At 46.1% G+C, this 24142-nt stretch overlaps 1 protein-coding gene across 1 annotated transcript; it reads right to left on the reverse strand.

Moving 5' to 3' along the window:
* Window positions 1-23661, reverse strand: Gckr (glucokinase regulator). Its single transcript, XM_087907411.1, is given in 21 exon segments — window positions 1-240; window positions 242-345; window positions 971-1105; window positions 1786-1935; window positions 7659-7664; window positions 11592-11669; window positions 11760-11857; window positions 12444-12540; window positions 12885-12961; window positions 13314-13411; window positions 13593-13691; window positions 14103-14221; window positions 15917-16022; window positions 18600-18694; window positions 19712-19765; window positions 20118-20184; window positions 20543-20616; window positions 20975-21043; window positions 22104-22172; window positions 22571-22726; window positions 23168-23661. Coding segments are annotated over 21 exon segments (1881 nt in total). The 5' UTR covers window positions 23228-23661; the 3' UTR covers window positions 1-170.
* Between the last annotated feature and the right edge of the window lie 481 nt (window positions 23662-24142).

Consider the following 24142-nt stretch of genomic DNA (forward strand, 5'->3'; position numbering starts at 1 on the left):
CAGTTTTATTTCTGAGATTAGAAGATGCCAGTGGCTCTTCCCCGGTCCCGGGTTGTTAATGCCCCATCCCCACCCCCCAAAATTGGGTTTGTCCCACCACCACGTGTATCTCTGGCACAAGTCTTCGTGGTACTGGACCGAGGCTCTGCCCCTTCACGGTCCCAGAAACATCAATTTACTGCACTATAGGCTGTTGGGTCCCCAAGGGCTCGGGTGGTGGGCTTCTGGCCCGGCGCAGAGGGCGCTCCTGACAACCTCGCAGATTGAAGGAGCTGCAGCCAGGCGAGCCTTGGCCTCTGTGATGGAGCAGCATTGTAAAAGGCTCAGCAAGGCTGCGGGGATCACCTGTGGGAAGGGGCAGGGCGAGCTGGAGAAAAGGAAGGTCATTTGAGAAAGAACCCTGAAGGGGGCAAAGAATTGGGCACAGGAGTTTGGCTGGGTGAAAGAATAGGAAGGTGGTGGCACATGCCTTTAATCTCAGCACTTGGGAAGCAGAGGCAGGTGGATCTCTGAGTTCGAGGCCAGCCTGGTCTACATAGCTAGCAAGTGCCAGGACAGGCTCCAAAGCGACAGAGAAACCCTGTCTCAAAAAAAAAAAAAAAAGAAAGAAAGAAAAGAAAAGAAAAGAAAGAAAGAGAAGAAAAAAAGAATAGGAAGTGGGGTCAAAGCAGAGAAAAACCTTCACTTAAGCAGGAAAATTCCTGTGCCAAGACCCTTCTCTCAGTCCTTTTTGATGCCCCTCCAAGGCAGAACAGAAGCCATTTTGTTGGTATGTTTTTTGCCTCTGTAGTTTCTGCCACTGTTATGCCTCCTCAGCCCACCCCCACCCCCATCCACCTACCCCTCCAAATGGGAGCTCCACGTGGCTCGGATCTCTGAGCTTTGTAAATCTAGAGTCACACCAAGTTCCTAAGATGTTTAAGTTCCTCAGAAAGTGTTTGTGGAACGGCCAGCAAGGGGGAAAGGATACCTTTTCCTTCTCGTGGGCAACCTGGACGCGGCGGGAGATGGGAGCAGCCCAAACATCATCTGACAGTGGTTGAGGAAAATGGATTGCTTGGAGGAGGCTCTCGATTCAGCGAGCCTTGGATTGTCCAGAGAACTGCTGTGGGAGTAGTAGTAAGGTCAGTGTTGGGGTAGAGCAAGGAGAACTGAGAATAGTATCACAGAAGAAAGCAATCGGAGAAGGAGGGCAGGACGGCTAGGATCCTGAAGACTGGCTGAAGACACTGTGGAGAGTTTGTCCCTCCTGGCAATCTCATAACCACAAGGTATAAAGGAAAACTGGGCTAAGGAGTTGATGGTGGACCATCATTGGCCCATGATGAATGGGAAGTTGGTGAGAGTTACAACAGTGATCCAACAACCCCATAGATAAAGGATAGCAACCTTCAAGGCCGTCCATCATGCTCTCTGCGGAGCATCCATTCTCTCTCCATCTAGGCATTAGCCCTTTTCTTTTCCTGGATAGCTGCTGGTGTCCATTCTGAGACCGTAGATATAATCAAGCCATCCTGCCCCACCAGCTGGGGATTAAAGGCGTGCACCACCACCGCCCTACTACCAGTTGGGTTTCTATTGCATCCTTGAAACCTAAAGACTGCCGACTGGGAGTTACAGTTTCACACTCATGCACCATTGTGTGCATGCAAGGCCAACTGGAGGGTACTCCCAAGAAAGACACCCCTGTGAAAACCTAGCACTTAATCCTACACCCCTCCCCAACATTGCAAAAACCACCTTCTGCAGCAGTCTAGGTTTGGGGGTCTCCTGTCACACTCCCACCTGCAACATGGCCAGTGCCCTCCAAAAGAGCTTGGGGTTGGCGATGCGGAGGTCCAGCATGTGGTTCTGTAGGATCTTCCCCAGCAGCACGTGGGCCCCGGTACTCACTGTATTCAACACCCACTTGGTGCTTAGCTCACACTGGAACTTCTGAAATACAGTCACACGGGAGTGCGAAAGTTAGGGGCTGGGAGAGCAGCCGGGTGAGAGAGCCATATTATAACACAGAAAACCTGGGCTAAGATAGCAGCCACCTCGTGGCTGAAGAGATGGCCCAGGGGAAGAGCACCGGCTGCTCTTCCACAGGTCCAGAGTTCAATTCCCAGCAACTACGTAGTGGCTCATAATCTGATGCCCTCTTCTAACATTGTATGACATTTAATGATGTACTCATCATTAAAATATGAATAAATAAAATTTTTAAAAAAACGAAGCTACAGTACTGAAAACAGCCTGATACTGGCATAAGAACAGACAGGAGGACCAACGGGACCGAATAGAAGACCCGGATATCAATCCACACATCTTCAAACACCTAATATTTGATAAAGAAGCAAAAAATATCAAATGGAAAAAAAGCATATTTAACAAGTGGTGCTGGCATAACTGGATATCAACATGTAGAAAATGAAAATAGACCCATATCTATCACCATGCACAAAACTCAAGTCCAAATAGATCAAAGACCTCAACACAAAGTCAGCCACACTGAACCTTATAGAAGAGAAAATGAGAAGTACACTTGAATGCATTGGGGCATGGAACCACTTCTTAAATATAATCCCAGCAGCACAGACACTGAGAGAAACAATTAATAAATGGGACCTCCTGAAACTGAAAAGCTTCTGTAAAGCAAACAACACGGTCAACAAGACAAAACAACAGCCTATAGAATGGGAAAAGATCTTCACTAACCCCACATCAGACAGAGGTCTCATCTCCAAAATATACAAAGAACTCAAGAAATTGGACAACAAAAGATCACATAATCTAATAAAAAAAATTGAGTACAGACCTAAACAGAGAATTCTCAACAGAGGAATCTAAAATGGCTGAAAGACACTTAAGGAAACATTCAACATCCTTAGTCATCAGCGAAATGCAAATCAAAACAACTCTGAGATTCCATCTTACACCTGAAAGAATGACAAAGATCAAAAACACTGATGACAACTTATGCTGGAAAGGTTGTGGGGCAAAGGGAACACTTCTGCATTGCTGGTGGAAACGCAAGCTGGTACAACCCCTTTGGATGTCAGTGTGGCGATTTCTCAGAAAATTAGGAAACAACCTTCCTCAAGACCCAACAATACCACCTTTAGGTAGATATCCAAACGATGCTCAATCGTGCCACAAGGACATGTGCTCAATTATGTTCATAGTAGCTTTGTTTGTCATAGCCAGAACCTGGAAACAACCTAAATGCCCCTCAATCAAAGAATGAATAAAAAAAATATATGGTACATTTACACAATGGAGTTCTACACAGCAGAAAAAATAACGACAGCTTGAATTTTGCAGGAAAATGGATGGAGCTAGAAAACATTATTTTGAGTGAAGTAACCCAGACACAGAAAGACAATTATCACATGTACTCACTCATAGGTGGTTTTTAAACATAAAGCAAAGAAAGGCAGCCTACAAACCACAATCCCAGAGAACCTAGACAACAATATGGACACTAAGAGAGACTTACATAGATCTAACCTACATGGGAAGTAGAAAGTAGAAAAAGACAAGATCTCCTAAGTAAATTGGGAGCATGGGGACCTTGGGGGAGGGCTGATGGGGGGAGGGGAGAGGCAGGGAGGGGAGCAGAGAAAAATGGAGAGCTCAATAAATATGGAAAAAGAAAAAGAAAACCGACACTGGACAGATCATTTGTTTGACGAAAACAGTGTTTAATAATCTTTTTTGTCTTTGATCATATTATTGAGAGAGCTAATGTTAACCTGTAAGCTTCACTTGCCCAAGGACAGATAACTTTCTAGAATGCTGGGGGCTGTTGTTCATGCAATATATTAAGCCAAGTGTTTTCACTTCAGTAAACAAAACTGGTTGCCCCAACTGGACAGGATGTGCTTGATCACAAGGCCGGCAGGAGGTACACCTGCAGGAAGTGCTCAGGAAGCATGCTTGCCCCGATTGGATGAAGTAACCTTGTGGATTTTGCCTTTATGAGCACCTATTAACCTAATTCAGCACCATTCTCTGGGAATCCTGGTTATGGACCTGGCCAGTGTCCATCTTTCTGGCCAATATTTATTAAAGTTTGCTTTAATTAGATAATCGTGGATTTGGCCTTTCTCCTCGAAATTTTCAGGTATAACAGTCTATTTTTTAATTTATTTACTTGTATTTTTAACATGTATGGGTACTTTGATGGCATGTGTGTCTGTGTACCACATGTATGCCATGTACTCGGGGGCCAGCAGAGGGCATCCGATCCTCTGGAACTGGGGCTGACAGTTGTTATCTGCCCTGTGGGTGCTGCCAATGAACCTGGGTCCTCTGGAAGAGCAGACAAGTGCTCTTTGAAGGAGACTGGACAGTAGGGTCTTCCTCCGGGACCCCAGATTAGGCCCAAGCCACATCCAAACACCTGTTTGACCTTGCAGGTGTAAGTTTTAAGAGGAGGAAAAGGGGACGTCTGTGTTAGGGTGGGCTAGGACATAGTGGGATATTTTGAAGGGCATGTTAATTAGGTAAACCAAAGGGGGCTTTTGATTGCTGGACTTTGGTACTCATCCTCAGCCTGGCATAGGAAAGTATCCAAATAAAGGAAAGAGCCTTCATGGTTTCGCTTCAGGAATGTAATCTAATGGTTTTTAGCGAGGCAGAGGGAATGGGGGAGAAAGGCCAGGCCTGTCAGAGGCACGCGCTCCAGTGGGCTAAGTGTCCCTTTGCTCTTAACTGCTAGGGCATCTCTCCAGCCTCCAAGTTTTCCATTTGACCCTTGAGGGATCCATAAAGCCATAGATACCATACAAGTGGGAGGAGCTAAGTACTGGGACTCATCCACCAGCTACAGTCTCGCTGAAGGCAGGGGTGGTGTCCAATTCTGCTCCAGGGTCTCTGTCCTTCCAAGGTATGAGATTGTCACACAAACCCTTGGAAGAGTGCATACAAGAAACTTTTCTATCCACTTTTTAAAGGGTTTCCCTTTATCACTAGTGCGTGTGTGGGGATGGAGAACAAGCCGAGCAAGCCATGGGGAGCCATCCAGAGAGCCGCGTTCTCTATGGTTTCTGCTTCAGTTTTCGCCCTGACTTCCTTCAGTGATGGAGTTTGACCTTGGAGTTCTGAGAGGAAATAAATACTTCTCTTGCCCTGCTACTTTTGGTTATGGTGTTTTATCACAGCAACAGAAAGCCTGAGACAGATGCTATATGCCATTTATCACATTGCCTGTAGGAAAGAAGCCAATTAAATCTGAGTTATATTATTAGCCATTTATCCCATTAAGTATCACTAACAAAGTTATTTTGAAGTTTACATGATTGACTTTAAAGTTCCAATGGAGAAATAAATCTGCATTTATAGTTAGGAAATCCCTTAATATTTAATGAAGAAAGGACTAATCCTTCCAAATATTAAAATGTCATAAATCCTCTATCAATAAGCTCATGGCACCAGCGCATCAAGAAAAAGGCCAGTGGGAAAAATAGGAAATCCAGACTACTTCTAACATTAAAAAAAAAACATGCAAACTCATTGTTGTTACTGGACCAGTGCACATGGAACTTGAATATATGGTACATGTAATATCCTTCGTCACTCAAGACAAGCTATACTTCAAAATTAAACTGAGACAATTGGTGTGGTAGTTTGGGTGAGAATGGCCCCAATAGGCTCATGTATTTGAATGCTTGTTCCACAGTTAGTGGGACAGTTTGGAAAGAATTACGAGAGCCCTGTTGGAGGAGGAGTGTCACTGGGGGTTGACTTTGAAGTTTCAAAAGCCCACACCATTCCCAGTTAACACTCTCTGTTTCATGATTGTTGTCTCAAGATGTAAGCTCTCAGCTGGGTGGTGCTGGCACATGCCTTTAATCCCAGCACTCGGGAGGCAGAGGCAGGTGGATCTTTGTGAGTTCAAGGCTGTGAGTTCAAGGCCAGCCTGATCTACAGAGAGTTCCAGGACAGCCAGGGCTACACAGAGAAACTCTGTCTCAAATAATAATAGTAATAATAAAATAAAAATGAAAAATAATAAAAAGGATGTAAGCTCTCAGCTACCGCTCCAACACCATGCCTGACTGCCTGTTGTCATTGTCGCTGCCCTGATGGCCATGGATGCCCTCTCTGAAACTGTAACCAGGCCTCCAATTAAATGCTTTCTTTTAGAAGTCGCCTTGGTCCTGGTGCTTAGCCACAGCAATAGAAAAGCAACTAAGACGATTTTAGGTAATTGCCTGGAAAAATATAAACGAGTTCATGCCTTGCTGCTTTCACAAGAATAAACAAAATTCCTAAGAACGGCAAGAAGAAACAGAGGTGCCATACCAGCATGCGTGTGGGAGGAGCTTTCTGTGCTTCAAGCCCCAGATGGCAATGGAGAGATTGACAAATTCAACCTCGGAAAAACTGAAGCAGACTTCTTGCAAGCTAAAGCCAAGAGAAAATATTTACAACGTGCATCAGAAATAGAACACTAATGGCTTTGTAAAGAACTCAAGGCCAAAGGAGTCAGCGAAGATTTCAAAGCCTGTTGGATGATGGAAGAAGTCTGTAATCCCAGCATGCTGGAAGCAGGAAGAAAGGGGCCATTATGAATTTGAGGCTGGTTGATTGACATAGGGAGGTCCAGGACAACTGAAAGAAGGAGTTAGGCAGGGAACAAATAGAGAGGGGTGGGAGATGGCGGAGAGAGAAAGATGCTCCACTTCTCACATCATAGAGATATAGGCTGGGGTGTGGCTCAGGGGCAGAGCATTTGCCTAGCATGTGTGAAGCCCTGGGCACCATCCTACTCCTTCAAAATCAATAACTAATATAATATAAACGAAAATTACACAGAAATTGAATGAAGCTAGACAAAACTCTCTGGGAGGCTGTATGGAGCCAGCATCAATTCAAACTTCAACTGTGGAAAGCAAATGGTACAAAGCCTATGGAAGAAAAGTTTACAACATAGAGCAAAATAATATTTGTATTTAACCTTTGACAAAGATCTAAATTTCTACATATTTATCAAAAGAAGCACTGAGATATGTGCATAATCATTGCTTTGTTATTGGCAATAGAAAAATATTCTTATTTTATGCCCCAAATAAGAAATTGGTCAGGTCAATTATCACGCATGTGCACACACAGCTGTCGGTGAAGATGAGATTTGTACATTGCAGTTGAGTAATATTCAGAAAATATTAAGTAAAACACATGGGATGTAAATTGTATGCCACCCTTCTCCCAAACATAAGAGGGTGGTTTGTTTGTTTTTCATTTTCTTTTTTTCCGAAAAGAAACATACAAAGTATGTCTAAATATGGATGTGAATAGGATCGAGGAAGCCACCCTGAATATGCTCTCATTGTGAGGATTAAAATGAAAAATTAGTACTAGAGAAAGTATTAAGGGAAGCAAAGCATGACACACACCTTTAATTCCAGCACTCAAGACACATAGGCAGGTGGATCTCTGTGAGTTCGAGGCCAGCCTAGTCTATAGAGGGAGATTCAGGACAGCCAGGGTTGTTACACAGAGAAATCCTGTTTCAATAAATGAGAGAGAGAGAGAGAGAGAGAGAGAGAGAGAGAGAGAGAGAGAGAGGAGAATGTATTAAGGGGCTGGAGAGAAGGCTCAGGGTAAAGAGCACTTGCTGCTCTTACATAAGATGAGTTAGCCTCGCAGCAGCCACAGTTTACGATCACCTGCAACTCCAGTTCCAGAAGATCCTATGCCCTCTTCTGGTCCATGGCACTGCACACACATGGTGCACATACAGACAAGTGCACACGCGCACACACACACACACACACACACACACACACACACACACATATATATATATATATATACATACATATATATATATATATATAAATAAAATAAAATAGAATGCATTAAAATACATCTAAGCCATGCATGGTGGTAGATGTCTATACTCCCAGGGTTCAGGAGGCTGAGGTAGGAGGGCTATGGGTTCAAGGCCAGTCTGGGGTATATAAAGAGTTCTAGTCCAGCTTTGGCTACATAAAAACCCTGTCTTTAAAAGAAAAAATCTAAACATTTAACAACAACAGAAAATTCATGAGTCCATAATGACATTAAACAAATACAGATGGGGTGGGGAGAGAATAGGAAGTTCCTTGGAGAAGAAAGCCAATTAATGAATATAGATAAGAGGAAGAAGGCTAGAAATAGAAAATCACCATTTGAGAGTCACCACGGGAACAACTGAGTCAAGCAGAAATCATCAGCAGATGCGAACACAGTGGGTACGGACAGCTGGGTGACAGGATGCAAAGAAGCAGAGCAGCCGTCACCACCACTGAAGAAGCCACCATAGCCTCGCCAAGGAAGAGACAAGCAGATGCCAGGCGATCCCGATGTGACATGCCAGTCTCCCCCAGAAGAAAACAAAACCAAAAACAAAACAACATAAGCCCGAATATGACGAAGAAACAATACAGCAAGTTGTTTGTACGTGCTGGAAAAGTGAGGTACACTCTGGGAAAGGTTTGCCTAGACTTCTAAAAATATCAATGTCAAGAGAGACAGAAGAAAAAAAAAAACCAAACCAAAAGACTGTTAAGCGAAAGCCGAGAGACCTACTGGCTAAAGTCAGGAGATTATCCTTGATTGGATTCCAGGTCTGGAGAATAACAGCTTCCCCAGGGACATCTCGGGAAATCTGAACTTCAGTAATGGTATCAGATTAACTGTCATTCCCAGCATGGATAATTACATTGTTCTGACAGCAGCAAATGCCCTTGTGAGTAGCACGTGTATTATGAAGTGATTGGTGTGAGCTTTGGGTTTTTTGGATTTTTTGTTTTGGTTTGGTTTTGGTGTTTTGAGACAGGATTTCATGTAACTCGGGGTGACCTCAAACTCATTATGTAGCTGGGGATGGTCTTGAACTCTTCCTGATTCTGCTTCTGCTTCCCCCTCCTCCAAATGCTAGGATTACAGGTATGTGCCACTCTGCCTGGCATAGTGTGAAATATAAGATAGTTTCACTTATGTTTCAGGTAAACAAGAGAAACAAAGGGGATGAAGTAAATGTGGCAAAGGACTGGGGAGGAAGGCAAAATGTTTCAAATTAAAAACAAAGACGGGGGCTAGAGAAACGGCTCAGTGGTTAAGGGCACTAACCGCTTTTCCATAGTTCCTAGGTTCAATTCCAAGCACCCACATGGCAGCTAACAACTGCCTGTAATTCCAAGATCTGACACCCTTACACAGGCATACATGCATGCAAAACACCAATGTACATAAAATAAAAATATTGTTTTTTAAAAAGTGAAGACCACCAGGCAGTGGTGGCACACACCTTTAATCCCAGCACTCAGGAGACAGAGGCAGGCGGACCTCTGTGAGTTCGAGGTCAGTCTAGTCTACAAGATCTAGTTCCAGGACAGGCACCAAAGCTACAGAGAAATCCTGTCTCAAAAAACAAAATACAAGTGAAGACCATTACAGTATCAAAACTATTTCTACAACCAAAGATAATCAAGTCTGTGCCGGTTTTTGTCAACTTGACACACACTAAGTCACCTAGGAAGGGAGACTTCCGATGGGGAATTACCTCCATCAGACTGGCCCATGGGCATGTCTATATGGCGTCTTCCTGGTTGATGACTGATGTGTGAGGGCCCAGCCCACTCTGGCGGGCAAGGCCGCCCCTGAGCAAGTGGTTGTGGTTGTATGAGAAAACAGGCCGAGAGCTGGTGAGATTGCCCAGTGGGTAGAGGTGCCTGCTGACCATCTAAGTTCAATCCCTTGGATCTACAAGGTAAAAGAGAGCCAACTCCTTCACACACACACACACACACACACACACACACACACACACACACAAATAGTAAAATGTAACAGAAAATTCAAGAAAAAAGAAAACAGAGCATGAAGAATAAGCTGTTTCCTTCTCGGTCCCACCTCCACTCTTGCTTCCTGTTGGAGCTCCTGCCTGACTCCCCGAAATGATAGACCGGAAAGTGTAAGATGAAGAGTCTTAACCCTTCCAAGTCGTTTTCGATCAATTCCCATCACGGCAGCACAAAGCAAACTAGAACACGGTGCCAGTGGAAATCTACATTTTCAGACAGTTCCATACGGAAAGATGAAGGCAGCATCAAGTGAAAGACTGAAAACCACATGGGAAAAAAAAAACTAATAGATTTGAATACAGACAAAATTTAAATAAAACGTCATTACATTCAAAGCAGAAATTGCGGGGCATAGTGGTACACACCTTTAATCCCAGCACTCAGGAAGAAGAGGCAGGTAGATCTCTGTGAATTCAAGGCCAACCTAGGTTACAAAGCCAATTCTTGGACAGCTAGGGCTACACACACGCACACACAAACCCTGTCTTGAAAAACAGAAAAACAAAAAAACAAAACAAAGAAAGAAGGAAGGAAGGAAAGAGGAAGGAAGGAAGCAGAAAGAAGGGGCTGGAGAGAAGGTGAAACTGAGCACACGTGCCTTAGGAGATTGCTATGAGAACTGAGCTAATATATATGAAACATTCATAGGGTATAAAGGACTATATTTGTACTAAGCATCAGGATTGTATAAGTGTGGAGAAGAATAGACAATGTCAAGTTAATCAGAGAAGACTTCTTCAAAAGCAGGCAATTTCGGAAGAGAACACTGAATGTGGGGCCTGTGCCAAGAAGTAGGGATACGACACAGGAACGCTTAGAGCAAAAGACAGAGGAGAGTGGGTTCTCCACTAGGGAGAGACAGTTATGTAAGACCTCTGGAGAGATGGCTCAGCAGTTAAGAGCACTGGCTGCTCTTCCAGAGGTCCTGAGTTCAATTCCCAGTAACCACACGCTGGCTCACAACAAATCTCTGTAATGAGATCTGGTGCCCTCTTCTGGCCTGCAGGCACAAATGCAGGCAGATTACTGTATACATAGTAAATAATTTTTTTTTTAGAGTGCTGGGTTCAATGAGGCTGGGTCCTGGCTCTGTCTGAAAGCTTCCAGAAGGAAGTGGGTTGAATAAAGATGAAAGAGTACACCTTCCCCCCCACAGCATCCCTTCTGGGCCCTGGTTCTGCCCCTTGAAAGACGGACAATCTACTGTGAGAAAAGTGAGGCCCCGAGATATAAATTTGTCTTCTTTCTTGGGACACACAGTAGAGCTGAACTGGCACCCAGATTTCCTGGTGCCCGCTCCAAACCAAACTGCAAAATGCACACAAACTTCTTACGATGTCTATGATGCCTCTCGGTGTGTCTCCTGATTATAATTTCACTATTGCACAAGGGCTCCATCGTAGTCAGAGCTGCATTACGTTCAGCGTAGGGTGCCGTGCAAAAGAAAGAGCCTTAGACGCTGTAGGGTGGTGATAACGACTTCAGTATCAACAATTAACCTGTCCCAGAGAACAAATGAGCGCGTGGTGATTGGTGGCCTGTCTCGCCCTTTCTGTAGGTTCCTGGGAAGACATGAACCCTGTTGCCTGGCAACTCTGTTTAGAGACCTGATAATTTGAGAATTTTCCCAGCTTGGGGAGGAAAGAAGACAAACAGATATTTAGGCTTTTTCCCATCTAGCTTTGGGGGTTTTTTTGGGGGGGGGGACTCCTCTCCTGCAAGCATTGCCTTCTCATCCCCGCCTATCTGGACGTAGCTTCCTTCATATCCAAAGAAAAGCAGTGGCCATGTGATGCTGATGACGGAGGAAAAGAGCCTCTTTAGAGGGCCCTGAGGGGAAAGAGATAAACAGGGGTGCTGTGTTCCAGAAAGCCTGGGCTGTATCACACCCAGATCTTCTCCCCATTGCTGGACACTCACCGGCAAGGACTGCCCCACGGTGCCGTGCACCAGGGCCTGGATGTTCGTGGTCTTCTCTCTCCCCTGCTCCACCAATGCCTGGACCTCTGTGAGGTTATCTGGATGGGACAGGAGGCATCCGAGTTAAAAGGATGACCTATGAGGCTGTTCTTCCTGCCACTCTGAGTCCTGCCAGGACACTCCCTCTGCCCTCTGTTTTATGTCAACTTGAGCCAAGCCGGAATCATTTGGGGAAAAGGGAACTTCTACTGAGAAAGTGCCCCCACCAGAACGGCCTGCGGGCAAGCCTGTGGCACATTTTCTTGACTGATTATTGATGGGCCCAGCTCACTATGGATGGTGCTATCCCTGAGCTGGTGGTCCTGAGGGCAATAAGAAAGCAGACTGGGCAAGTCATGAGGAGCAGACAGTAAGCAGCATTTACCCGTGGATTCTGCTCTCTGGGTCTGGTCTCTGGGATCCTGCCCTGACTTCCCTCAGTGATAGACTTATAAACTGTAAGGCTAAAAAAACAAAAACAAACAAAAAACCTTCCCCATCCAAGTTGGTTTAGGTCATGGTGTTTATCACAATAGCAACCCTAACTAAGACACCCTCCCTCTGACAAGGCACCCTGAGACTCAGAGTGGCAGCCCCTCTAAACTGCTGCTGCTTTCAGCCCACTGGTCCCATCTTCCCTCTCACCATCCAGGGTGAAAATGAAGACCACGGTGTCAGTTTCCACGAGGGATGGCAGAATGGCCGTCAGGAAGTCCTCCTGGGAGAAAATGAACTGGGGACCCTGGGACAGAAGAAGGACGCTCAAGAACACAGACTTGAAGACTGAAGGGGACCTTAGGGGGACATCTATTACAGCTCTTTGGGCTTCACTTGAAAAGAACCAGTGTTCAAAATGATAGCACTTTACCAAAGGTGACGTAGCAGGTCAGTAGACTATAGTCGAGTTTTCAAGGGAAAATCAAGAGCCTTCCATACCATAGCGCTTTGAAGCTCCAGGACCTCTGACCTACATTCTGACTTGGGACTGTCACCCCCCCAGCCTCCCTTCATCCCAGCCCCCACTCCTCTACTGCCCTCTGCACACCCATGAGTTCTACACCTTCCCAAGTCCTGTCCTCTTCCGACCTGGTTGGTGAGCTCTGCCTTCTGGTTAAACATGTCATTGTGGCCACCCATGAGAAAGCCACAGACGTCTTGGAAATCTGGGAAATTTAAGATGAGAGAGAAAAGAAGGGTGGGCTTTGGAGGATAGGAAGGTTCTACTCCAAGGGCTGTCATGGGGTCAGGAAGTGGGATGTGGGGTGAGCGGTAGTAACCCGTGTGGGAAGCTACAGTTAAAGCACTGGAGTGGGACCTGAGAGATCAAGGACCGAGGTGGCATTTGGAGCTTCAAGTGAAGAAAGCATTTGACTGAAATGCCTGTTTATGTAGGACAGAATGGGCGGGCACTGGAGAACCTCGGTGAGGGGGGGGGTTGCAAGAAAATGCTTTGCTAATGTATCCCAATTGGCAGGGATGCCTTGGCTCTGGAAGAGCATCAAGACTAGAGCCTACCAGCACCAAAGGTGTGAACGCACTCTACTCCATCCATGATGGCGATGATGCCGAGGGTCTGCCAGCCAACTAAGTACACTCGGCCCTTCTTCTCCAGGCTGAGAATGAGCCAGAGGCCAGGACACGAATGACCACCGTGAAAAGAGGCCGCAGAATAACACGAAAGTAAACACACCCAAGACCTTCCAACGTGTGGACCCATCACCCTTCCCACGCTAGCACATCTCACAGAGTGTCCCCTGCTCTCAAGATGCCCTCTGCAAACACACAATCACATACCTGGTGCTGACTTGCTTCATCAGGGTGGCAATTTTGGAACTTTGACTGTAGGTCACCCGATGAGCCCGCTCAAATGTCCTCAGGATTTCCAAAAGGCATCTGGAAAAAAAAAATCACTAGCTCCCAAGAAGGACCTGGTGCCTCCCCTCCCCCCCTCCGAAAAGAGCTTGGTACTCCTACCCACACCTAGGGGATGCCACAATTCCCATTTTTAAAAAAGTTTTGCTAGTCCATTCTGGAGGAAAGCAGGGGAAGGAGGAGGAAGAAAGATCCCTGTTAATAAGAGCAGAAAGGATTCTATTTTTAAAAAGGGCTGTAGTGGGAAAAGCAAAAGCCAAGAGAAGGGTGGACTTGAACATTCTAGAATGGGCCAGAGACTCTGGTAAGGAAAGGAAGTCGCAGCAGGCTGGCTTCTAGCCTGCATGTGTCTTAGGAGCTAGGACCTCCCATCTCTTCCCCCGTGTCACCACGGTGTGGATCTGATGCCCAGCTTGTCTGCTTCCTCCATACCTTTGAGAGGCTGCAACACCCTGGTCCACAGTCCTATGGGCCGCTAGCAGCAGGGTTTCCAGCAAAATCTTGGTGGCGCTCCCGCCTTTCATCAGGGAAGAGACACTGAGCCCCTCGGGCTAAGGAGGCAAGGACACTGACTGGGAGAAAGAACAACCCAGGAGTCTACCAGTTCTCCAGTTCATGACCCCTGAGCATGGAGAGGTGTTGGTAATCCTTCTAATGGAGTGTGGTTGGTGATCCCTGGGCACTAGCATGTTTGGTGGTCCCCATTAGATGCTCACTCTGATTAGTGAGCCATGAGCACATCTTTTACCAGTGGCCTTGACTGTTTTATAAAGATGGGTGCTGTCTCTTGTCAGTTGGGTCAAGGGCTTTCAGAGAATACTTTTTGTTCTTTTTCTTTTCTTTTTCTTTTCTTTTCTTTTTTTCTTTCTTCCTTTTTTCAAGACAGGGTTTCTCTGTGTAATAGCCTTCATTATCCTGGAACTCTGTAGATCAGGCTGGCCTCGAACTCAAAGAGAGTCCCCCTGCATCTGCCTCCAAGTGCTGGAATTACAAGTGTGAGCCACCACTGCCCAGCCAGAGAGTATTTTTCTTTCTGAGAACCTTCCCTACCATGATTTATGGTAGTCTGCCATTCCTTAGTGCCAAATTTCCCGTGCTCTGGACAGACACAGGGAACAGACACTCTCTGGTACAGATTTATGACATAGTACCTCACAAAGACTGCAGCAAAGAAAATGACATGACCAGTGATTAAAACAGAAGACGAAGGACTGGGGAGATGGCCCAGGGCTTAACAGTGCTCACCGCTCTTGCAGAGGACCTGAGTTCAGTTCCCAGTACCTACAACTGGGAAGCTCACAGCTTCCTGTAACTCTGCTTCAAGAAAACTAATACCCTCATCTGGTCTCCATGGTCACCTGCATGCATGCGCGCGCGCACACACACACACACATACACACACACACACACACACACACACACACACACACACCTAAAACATAATTTTAAAAATAAAGCTTTGAAGAAACAAACAAACAAACAAGAAAACCAACCAGTAGAGTCAGGATGAGACATGAGATGTGAGACCAGAGCAAACTATACACACCATGGAATTTCCCTTCCTATCTCACATGAAGATCGAGGGGAAGGGCTCAGATGTGCCCACTACTGGCAAAGGGAGGTAGGAAGCAAAAATTTTGGTTAAGAAAAAGTAGGGAGTCAGGCTGTAGTGGTGCATACCTTTAATTCCAGCACTCGGGAGGCAGAGGCAGGTGAATCTCTGTGAGTTTAAGGCCAGGCTGGTCTATAGAGTGAGCTCTGGGACAGCTTGAGCTACACAGAGAAACCACATCTGGAAAAAAATAAAAAGCATCCCCCCAAAAAAATTAATAAAATCGCATCCTGGTTTTTAAAGCCATATTTGACATGTGAATCTGCAAGAGACCAGATGAGACCTAACAGCGGGTGGTCGAGGCTGTCTGTTCATAGATAGCAAAAGGCTCTTTTGAAACCGTTCTAGACTCTCTGACCTGTTCCAGCTCTTTCAGACTGTTCTAGTTCTTCTAGACTGTTCTAAAGTCTAGAAGTGCTTACTGCTTACTAATCTGAGAAACGCGGTTAAAAAGAGATAAAAAAAATACATTTTGAGTTAAGAAAAAAATAGGACTTCATTGGAAACATGTGAGCTGACATGAAATTCCTTGGGGATTTGTGAACAGGGGCCATAAGATCAAAGATTCCCAGCAAGTGACAAGCAATTCCTGCATGCTTGAAGAGGCGCATGGAGCAAAGAAAGTCTGGCCTACCCCAATGGCGGGATTGAGCACAAAATCTTCCTGTTCCTCTTGCGTCTTCTGCATCCGCTCTGCTACTTGCCGGAATGTTGATCTCCAGTCTTCAATGGGGTCATTTCTGAGGTCCAGAGAAACACGGAGGAGAAAGGCTTGCCTGTGAGAATCTGAAGAAAAGGCCTCACTGGTGATTAGGCTCAGTGAGGGAGTGGGGTCAGAGGTCAGCTACTTCATAGAGAAATATTTGGAGCATCGGGGGTGGGGTGTCCCTGAACCCCAAGGATTGGGCTAATAATACCTCCAGCAATAAAACCAACATTCAAGTTTAAAATTCCAGCCGGAAGTCAAGTGTCAACACTACCACCTTATATTTCATCCTAGACTCCTCTGAAATCCTTCCCGTCCTTTGAAATACACCCTAAAATCACTCCAAGGAGTGAACCCCTACTACCCGAGGGAGGAATCCTGGTCCCAAGTGAGATATAAAGTTACGCTATTAACTGTAGCATCTGTTGGTGACTATTACACCATAAACTAATCAGGAACAAAGCAATGTGTTAAGGAGACAAGAGAGCTAGTACAGTCTATGTGCTTAGCTACAGATTGTAGAATCTCGAAAGTGTGAGGATCTTCCGAAGTGGGGGATGATTTGTGAATTGCTCAACGTGGCATGGCCTCAAAGACTGAGCCAACCCTGCACACAACATCTCTGGTTTTACTTTATCACATCCCTGTCAAGATTCCATTCCTTTTCGAACTATTTCTTTTAGTGTGTGTGTGTGTGTGTATGTGTGTGTGTGTGCGTGCGCGCGTGTGTGCTTCCCTGGCACAGGGATAGCAGGCACACAATAACTCCTTCTGGAACTATTTTACAGATTTTTCTCCCGTGTGAATCCTGAGGCAGACAAGATTCACCTATTTCATACCCATTGTGTAAAGTGCCTTCTATTGCTGCCCTCAAGTTCACTTCTAACACTTCCTAGAGACCCTAGAGAGAGGAGACCTAAGAAGGGAATAGAAAAAGCACCAACATTGTGCAGTAAAAATTGGGATTCCCAGACTTCGTTGAACATCAACACCCAGGGATGTGGGGGGCGGAGAAAATTATGTTTTGCAGTAACCACCCAGTTCTGGACACCGCACCTACCCTGAGGTTCAGTCTCAGCAGGTACGCACAGAGCCCTAAACTGTATTTTTTTAAAGCTTCAGAGACAGCTCTGAAGATGAGCCAAGACAGGGAACCACCGCTTTAAGGAACAACTGGAAGATCTCCACGCCTACATTGTTTGAAATTCTTCATTTCACTTAGTCACAGGGCCTGAAATTAGCACCCACTGCTGCAGATATATTTTGGGTGAAGAGTCCTCCATGAAAAGGATCAGGGCTAAGAGTACCACAAACTCATTTACACCTTAGTACGAGTCACACTACAAGCCTGGAATCTCGGTCTGGGAAGAGAAAGAACCAGGCTCTCCTGCTGCAGTCCCCCACAGACAGGAAACCGTCAGGGTCACTGGGTGATCCAATCCAATGGCTTATTCAGCAAGATTTCCCAAACTTGGCTGTGCATTGGAATCACTAAGGACGTTTTAACAAAATAGATATGTCATGGCCTTACCCTAAATCAATAAAGAATGGCATCTGCACAGTGTTAGTTAGCCACATGGAGTGTCAGATCAGACCAAGTGGCCTTTTGGATAGGACAGCCTGGGCTACATAGCAAAATCATGTCCTCCCCCTCCCCAGCCCAACGAAGGTGGTTCTGCAGCACAGGGCTTCAAGGGGGAGGAGGGGCAGATATGAATCGCTGGAGAGGAGCCGAAATGTGCCTGGATTGATGAATGAAAGAGCTTGAGACAAATAGATGGGAAGAGGAATGTGTGCCCACTGGGGACCCACTGCTACACCAAAAAGATGCTTAGGGGTCACCCCAGGAGGAAGCATAGACTTTTCGGGTACACACGTTTCTGACCCTGATTTTTCCTTCTACCACTTTCTTTTTTTAACCTCTTCAATTCTCGCTCTAAATCTGTGGTTCATGTAGCTTTTGCTTTTTCATTTTTTATTATTATTATTATTATTTGGTGTTTTTGGGGGGGTTGGTTTTTTTGTTTGATTGTTTGTCTGTTTGCTTCGATACAGAGTTTCTCTGTGTAGCTCTGGCTGTCCTGGAACTCACTCTGTAGACCAGGGGCTCAAACTCAGAGATGCACCTGCTTCTGAGTGCTGGGATTAAAGGAATGACTACCACTGCCCAGTTTATGCAGCTTTTGTAAGCTGCCTTCCACCCTTTCTGAAACAGGAGAGACCATCTAAAGTGAAGCAACCAACAACTTCCAACGCTTAGGGACCACCGCTTATTTATTTTACATTCTGAGACTTGGCAACCAAGACTATGGATCCCTCTTCCTGCTGATTATACTGTGGACTATTGACTGAGAGTTCTGTCCCCCGCCTCATTCCCGTTCCACAGCCGTTCGGCCCCAAAGAAACACACAGAGGTTTACATTAACTATAAACTGGTTAGCCTAGCAGCTCAGGCTTCTTATTAACTAATTCTTACATCCTACATCTTAACCCATAATACTTGTCTATGTTCGCCACGTGGCTTGGTACTTTTATCAGCGAGGCATGCCCCTTTGACACGTCGCTTTCCCAGGCTCCCACAAGGCCTTGCCAGTCCCAACAGAAGCCTCACCTGGTCATGCTCACCGGATTGAAGCCAACCAAGACTGGCAAGAAGACTGCTGTGTTATCCATGCAGTAGTCCATCTGGCCTGCCACAAAGGGTGCCTGATGGTAGCAAGAGAGGCAGGCACAATGAAGGGAACGGCTCTAAGTGTTCCCCAAGGTCCACAAGGAACCTGCCCCAGCATGCTTGCTAGAGATACTGAAGCCACAGCCAAGACGCTGAATCCAAATTTGATGTGGGAAAGCATACTCCTTACAGGTACTCCAAAAGTTGCTGAGCTATCCTTTTTCTCGGCTATGATTTCCTTGTATAGTCCAGGCTGGCCTTGAACACACAATCATCCTTCTGCCCCTCATGAGTGCTGGGGTTACAAGCAAGAATCGCCCAGCTAGGGCTACATTTTTCTTATGTTCCTCCACAGAACTCTTCCAGATGGTGAAGTTCGGAAATGACTGATCACAATTGTAATTGCAACGGCCTCCTTGAGGTCAACGTCCTGTTGAGGTCATCGCCCAATGGCTGGGATCTAACGCTCTGCACCCTGAACGCTTAGAATCAAAACTGTTGTGGGGTTGACAGGACATCAAACCCGGTGTTTCTCACACAAAACATCCTGAAAATCTTGTTACAATGCAGACTGACCCTTCTGTCGCCCAAGAGCTAACAAGCCCCCCTTGATGATGATGGTGGGATGAAACCAGGAGCCAGACTCTTCTGTGAAGACTCGGACAGTAAATACTTCAGGCTCTGTGGGCCCTATGATCTCTGTTCAACTACTTAAGCCTAGCACAAAAGAGGCCATGAATTCTAAGTAAACACAAAGACTGTGTGTCAGCAAAACGATCCACAATTTCAGGCGGCCTGCTACGCTGACTGCCAGCAATGCTTGCTGACCCCTGGACAAATCGGTCCATCTTGGCTCAATACACAATTATTCTGAGATGGAATTCTCTCCCCCTCTTTTCATAGTCATAAAAATAGATCAAATTGGTGAAAACTGAAATCAAATTCCTTGTGTAAGTTTTCTGTTTCCTGGTACCCACCTCATCATTCTCCTTTCCTTTCTAGTCCCACCCCTTCCTCGTAAAGTAGCCCCATCAGCCTGCATTCACACTTACAGAGAGTCCCACAGAAATGCCTATGACAATGACTCTCTTCTTCCCAGCAGCCACCTAGGAATGGAGGAGGTGTGAGTTAGGGTGACGGGGAGCAGAGGGTCTCCTGGGGGAGGTGTGAGTTAGGGTGATGGGAAGCAGGGGGGTCTCCTGGAGGAGGTGTGAGTTAGGGTGACGGGAAGCAGGGGGGTCTCCTGGAGGAGGTGTGAGTTAGGGTGACAGGGAGCAGGGGGTCTCCTGGAGGAGGTGTGAGTTAGGGTGACAGGGAGTAGAGAGGACACCAGGGTACAAATCTATTGCATGAGAAAATCAGAGCCAGAGGAGGGGCCAGGCCTTGGTTGAGGTTTGGGGTTTTTCTAATCCAATGAAAAGGGGCATCTCTAGTTGAGTAGTATTGGAAAACACAGACCTTCTTCAGTTCATCAATCCCATGTAGGGCACTGTCTTCTGTCCGTTCCTGAGAGGCCACGACAGACCTAAGGACGCAGGCACAATCAAGGTCAGTGGCGCTGGCTAAGAAGCAGAAACCTATAGCTCGTTAGGAAAGGGCACACAGAGAGAACAGAATGGAGAAAAGTTACTATTGAAAGGGCACCTACTGTTTAATGGGGACCAAGGTAGATGCACCATGGAGTTAAAAACAAAACAAACAACAACAACAAAACAAACAAACCAACAAAAACGAACCAGGTAGGTAATAAAAGTCTGTAAAGGGACCAGATGTAAGGCAATGAAGAATGGAAACTGAGGTAGGTTCAATATAATCTTTGACTAAACTCATTCAAATGCAGTTTCTTTAAAAAAAAAATTGGACCACATGTGCAGGTCACTTACCTGTCGCCTCCTGCAATGAGGTATGTGTAGAGAGGCTTTTGCCCCAGACCTTTCATCAGGTGGTTAAAAGAGACCTGTCCAGGAGGAGAGAGGGCAGGAAGAAGGAATGAGAGAGAGCATGCGCTGTGGAGTCTCAGTTTCTAGAGGACTGAGGATGCAGAAGGGTCTTTTTAGACCAATATTTCTCCCTAACTTATTTGCAATCTCCCGCTTAAAGATGCAGCTTGGGAATGATTGAGCTGTGGGAATGCTAGCCAGAGGAGGGTGGTGATCTAGGGAGGTCAGAGAAACCTGACTCACTCCAGGCTCTAGCTTTTGGAAAGGAGGTGGGAAGAGAATATATCTACGGAGAGAACTTACCTCTAATGAGCTTTATGGTTCTGGGTGACATCCCCAGAAGGACGGGAGAAAACAGGGAATTAAGGAACTCACAGACATGAGGAACGCCATGCGGCCAGAGGTTCCTCCTCCACTCAGTACTACCAGGCGTCCATCTGGTTCCTGAGGAAGAAAAGAGGCCCAGGTCACCAGGCCCAGCTCAGGAAGAATCATACTTTCCTTTCTCCTTTGTAAACGACGGAGGAAGACGGAACTACTCAATCTTCTCCTCATCATAAAACTGAGCAGAACATGGGCTCTGTGAGGTAGCAAAAGAGAACAATGATTTGGAGAAAGAACTCCTCTTGGCTCACCTCTCAGACTAAGCTATTCATTAAAATTCCTACTTATTCCAGCAGGGACTTGAGAGCAGTTCTGTCAATTAAATAAAAATAAACAACCAAAGCAGACGCATCCAGCAGTTATTAGCTGGATACATTCAATCTAGCTCCTGTGAGCATCCTTTCTTTGTTTTCTGGTCTGAGAAGAGAAAATTGAAAAGAAAAAAAGACAGTAATGTCAGCGTCACAGGTTTCTGTGCAGGCACTGAGTGAGTGTGAAAGTCCATTGCTGGGGATGGAGAGGTGGCTCAGCGATTAAGACACTGGCTGCCCTTCCAGAGGAGCCAGGTTTGATCGCCAGCACCCACATGGCAGCTTCCAGACATCGGCAGCTCAAGTTCCTGATGATACAACACTTTCTTTGGCCTTCCATGGGCACCAGGTACTCATGTAGAACACAGACACACATACAGGCAAAACAACCATACACGTTTAAAAAATAATAACAGAAATAATTTTTAAAAGAAAATGTATGCTGGGCGGTGGTGGTGCACGCCTTTAATCCCAGCACTTGGGAGTCAGAGGCAGGCAGAACTCTGTGAGTTCAAGGCCAGCCTGTGAAACTCTGTGAGTTTCAGTACAGCCTGGACTACACAGAGAAACCCTGTCTTGAAAAACCAAAAAACAAAGCAAAATTAGAAAATGTATTGCTGATGATAAAGTATTATTCATCTAGCAATTATCATAACTACTATTGATGACCAAGATAACAATAAACATCCAAAGGGAAGACCAAGATAATAAAGAGTTGAGATTTTTAAAAATCAGAAATGGAGACCCAAGAAAGAAGACATTAGAGGGAACAGAAGTGTTTGGATGAGAAGTAGACGGAGAGTTAGCACCTTCAAGACCTCCTGGACTTTCCCAGCCACTTGCAGCATGGTGGTCAGAACTGAGTCACTGTACAGTCGCTGTGGAGAGTGGACAGGAATCAGTAGGAAGAAATGGGAGCTAGGAGGGGGGCACGAGATGGCTCTGTGGGTAAGGGGATTGCCGCCAAGCCTGATGATCTGAGTTCGATCCTGTGACCCACATGATGAAAGAACAGACTGATTCCCAAAAGTTGTCCTCTGACCTCCATACATTTCCCCATGGAATAAATCCTCCCGCCTCACAAAATAAATACATAAGTAAACAAAAAAGGGGGGATGAGGGAAAAAGGAAAGAAACAGAAGAGAGTGGGTTGGAATGGTGGAGAGGGCTCAGGATTTCCAAACTTAGAAACCGTAGTCTGGTAGGGTAGATGTTGAGATGTGGTTGGCTTAGCATCTCTTTGGCAATGTCCGAGGTTTGACTGTGGGTCGGTCACCTGGTAGGTGGACACGATTTGCCCCTCCTCCTGGAAGATCTCAGCATCACACTGCCCCAGCAGTTGAACAATTTTCTCCGCATCTGCTTTGTCCAAGTTCCGAGTCAAGGGGTTGGACTTCTCTGTGACTGGCACAGCTGCTTCATACCCTGACAACTAGAGAGACGGGGGCACAAGGGCAGGAACAGGAAGCCAAAGTCTGCCTTATGCCTGCTGGTCTGGAGGTGGGAGTGGAAGTAGGCACAGTATCTGGCTTGGATTAACATACTTCACGCACACACACATACCATTCACATACCAAGAACTTAGTCTTCATGTGATGTTCTGAGCCTATCAGGGACGATAGGAAAAGGATGTCTATCATGGGGTGTGTGTCTTTGATTCTAGTATTTGGACAGTGGCAGCAGGAGAATCAGAAGTTTAAGGCTATCCTCAGATATATAGCAGTTTGAGGCCGGCTTGGGCTATTCCCTATCTCAAAAGCCAAAAAAGAAGAGGAGGAAGAGGAAAGGAACAGAAGACCAGGCTCGAGGCCAGTCCAAATCAGAACTGTTCTAGGAATCAGTGCAGAAGCCTGAAATTGAGAAAGGGCCTCACCTCCCATTCGCCAGGCTCAGGGGTCTCGATCACATGCTGATACCTTTTCGTGCCTGGCATGGTCCTGTACTGCAGACACTCCGTCCTGTCTGCCTCTGCAGTCACACAAACCCCACTGGTGACAATAGCTTTGCTTCCAGCTGGCAGGGTCTTATCTGAGCCATGGAGATGATTAACCTGCGGGCTCTGGGTCTCTGATCGCCACCCCTGCACTCCTCTCTTCAACACCCGTTCCTGTCACTAGTTCCCAGCCCTCCGCGGGAGCTCCTGAGGGTCCTCTGTGCACACCCTCTGCCTTTCCAGCCTCTTCTTTGCTCTTGAAGAAGACGACCAGAAGGGCATTGCGCTTGCCCTTCAGGCACAGAGTCCTCTGGAAGGCTGGGAGCCTGGACGGGCAGAACAACACCCAGGTCAGAACAAGAGAACTCTGGGGCACGAATGCCTCTGAAGGCCAGAGATCGGGGTCAGTAGAAGTCAGAGGACCAGGGCCATGGCTTGACCACGTGTCAGCACGCAGCCTTTCCCTGCCCCACTGGCCCATTTTATCCTCTCCTCAAAGAAAGAAAAGCAACAGAAGCTGCTGGGTCCCAGGTGTACGTGCACTGAACTGGATATCACAGAGGAAATTTCATGGAAATAGAAATACTGTAAGAAGAATGAAGACCGAAGAACCTGCCCTAAATACAGTCAGTCTCTTTCCCCCAAATGGTAGGCATCCCCGGATACCTGGACACTTAGAGTCATTGCTGACAGCCTTGTGTTAAGACGAGCAAACAGGCTCAGAGAAGTGGTCAATTGTTTAGTATTATACAGATTTCATACTCAGCTAAAATATGAGATAATTTAAGGACTTACATGCGTCCTGAATGAATTTTGCAACAACTAGCAAGTTGGAGCAAAGGAATAGCACTTCATACAGTAGCAGAAGGTTTTTAAGGATCTTTGTCCAGCATTGTCGCATTTGATAGTCTAAGC

The sequence above is a fragment of the Myodes glareolus genome, chromosome 6 (genome assembly GCF_982192425.1).
Source record: "Myodes glareolus chromosome 6, mMyoGla1.1, whole genome shotgun sequence".
Lineage (NCBI taxonomy): Eukaryota > Metazoa > Chordata > Mammalia > Rodentia > Cricetidae > Myodes > Myodes glareolus.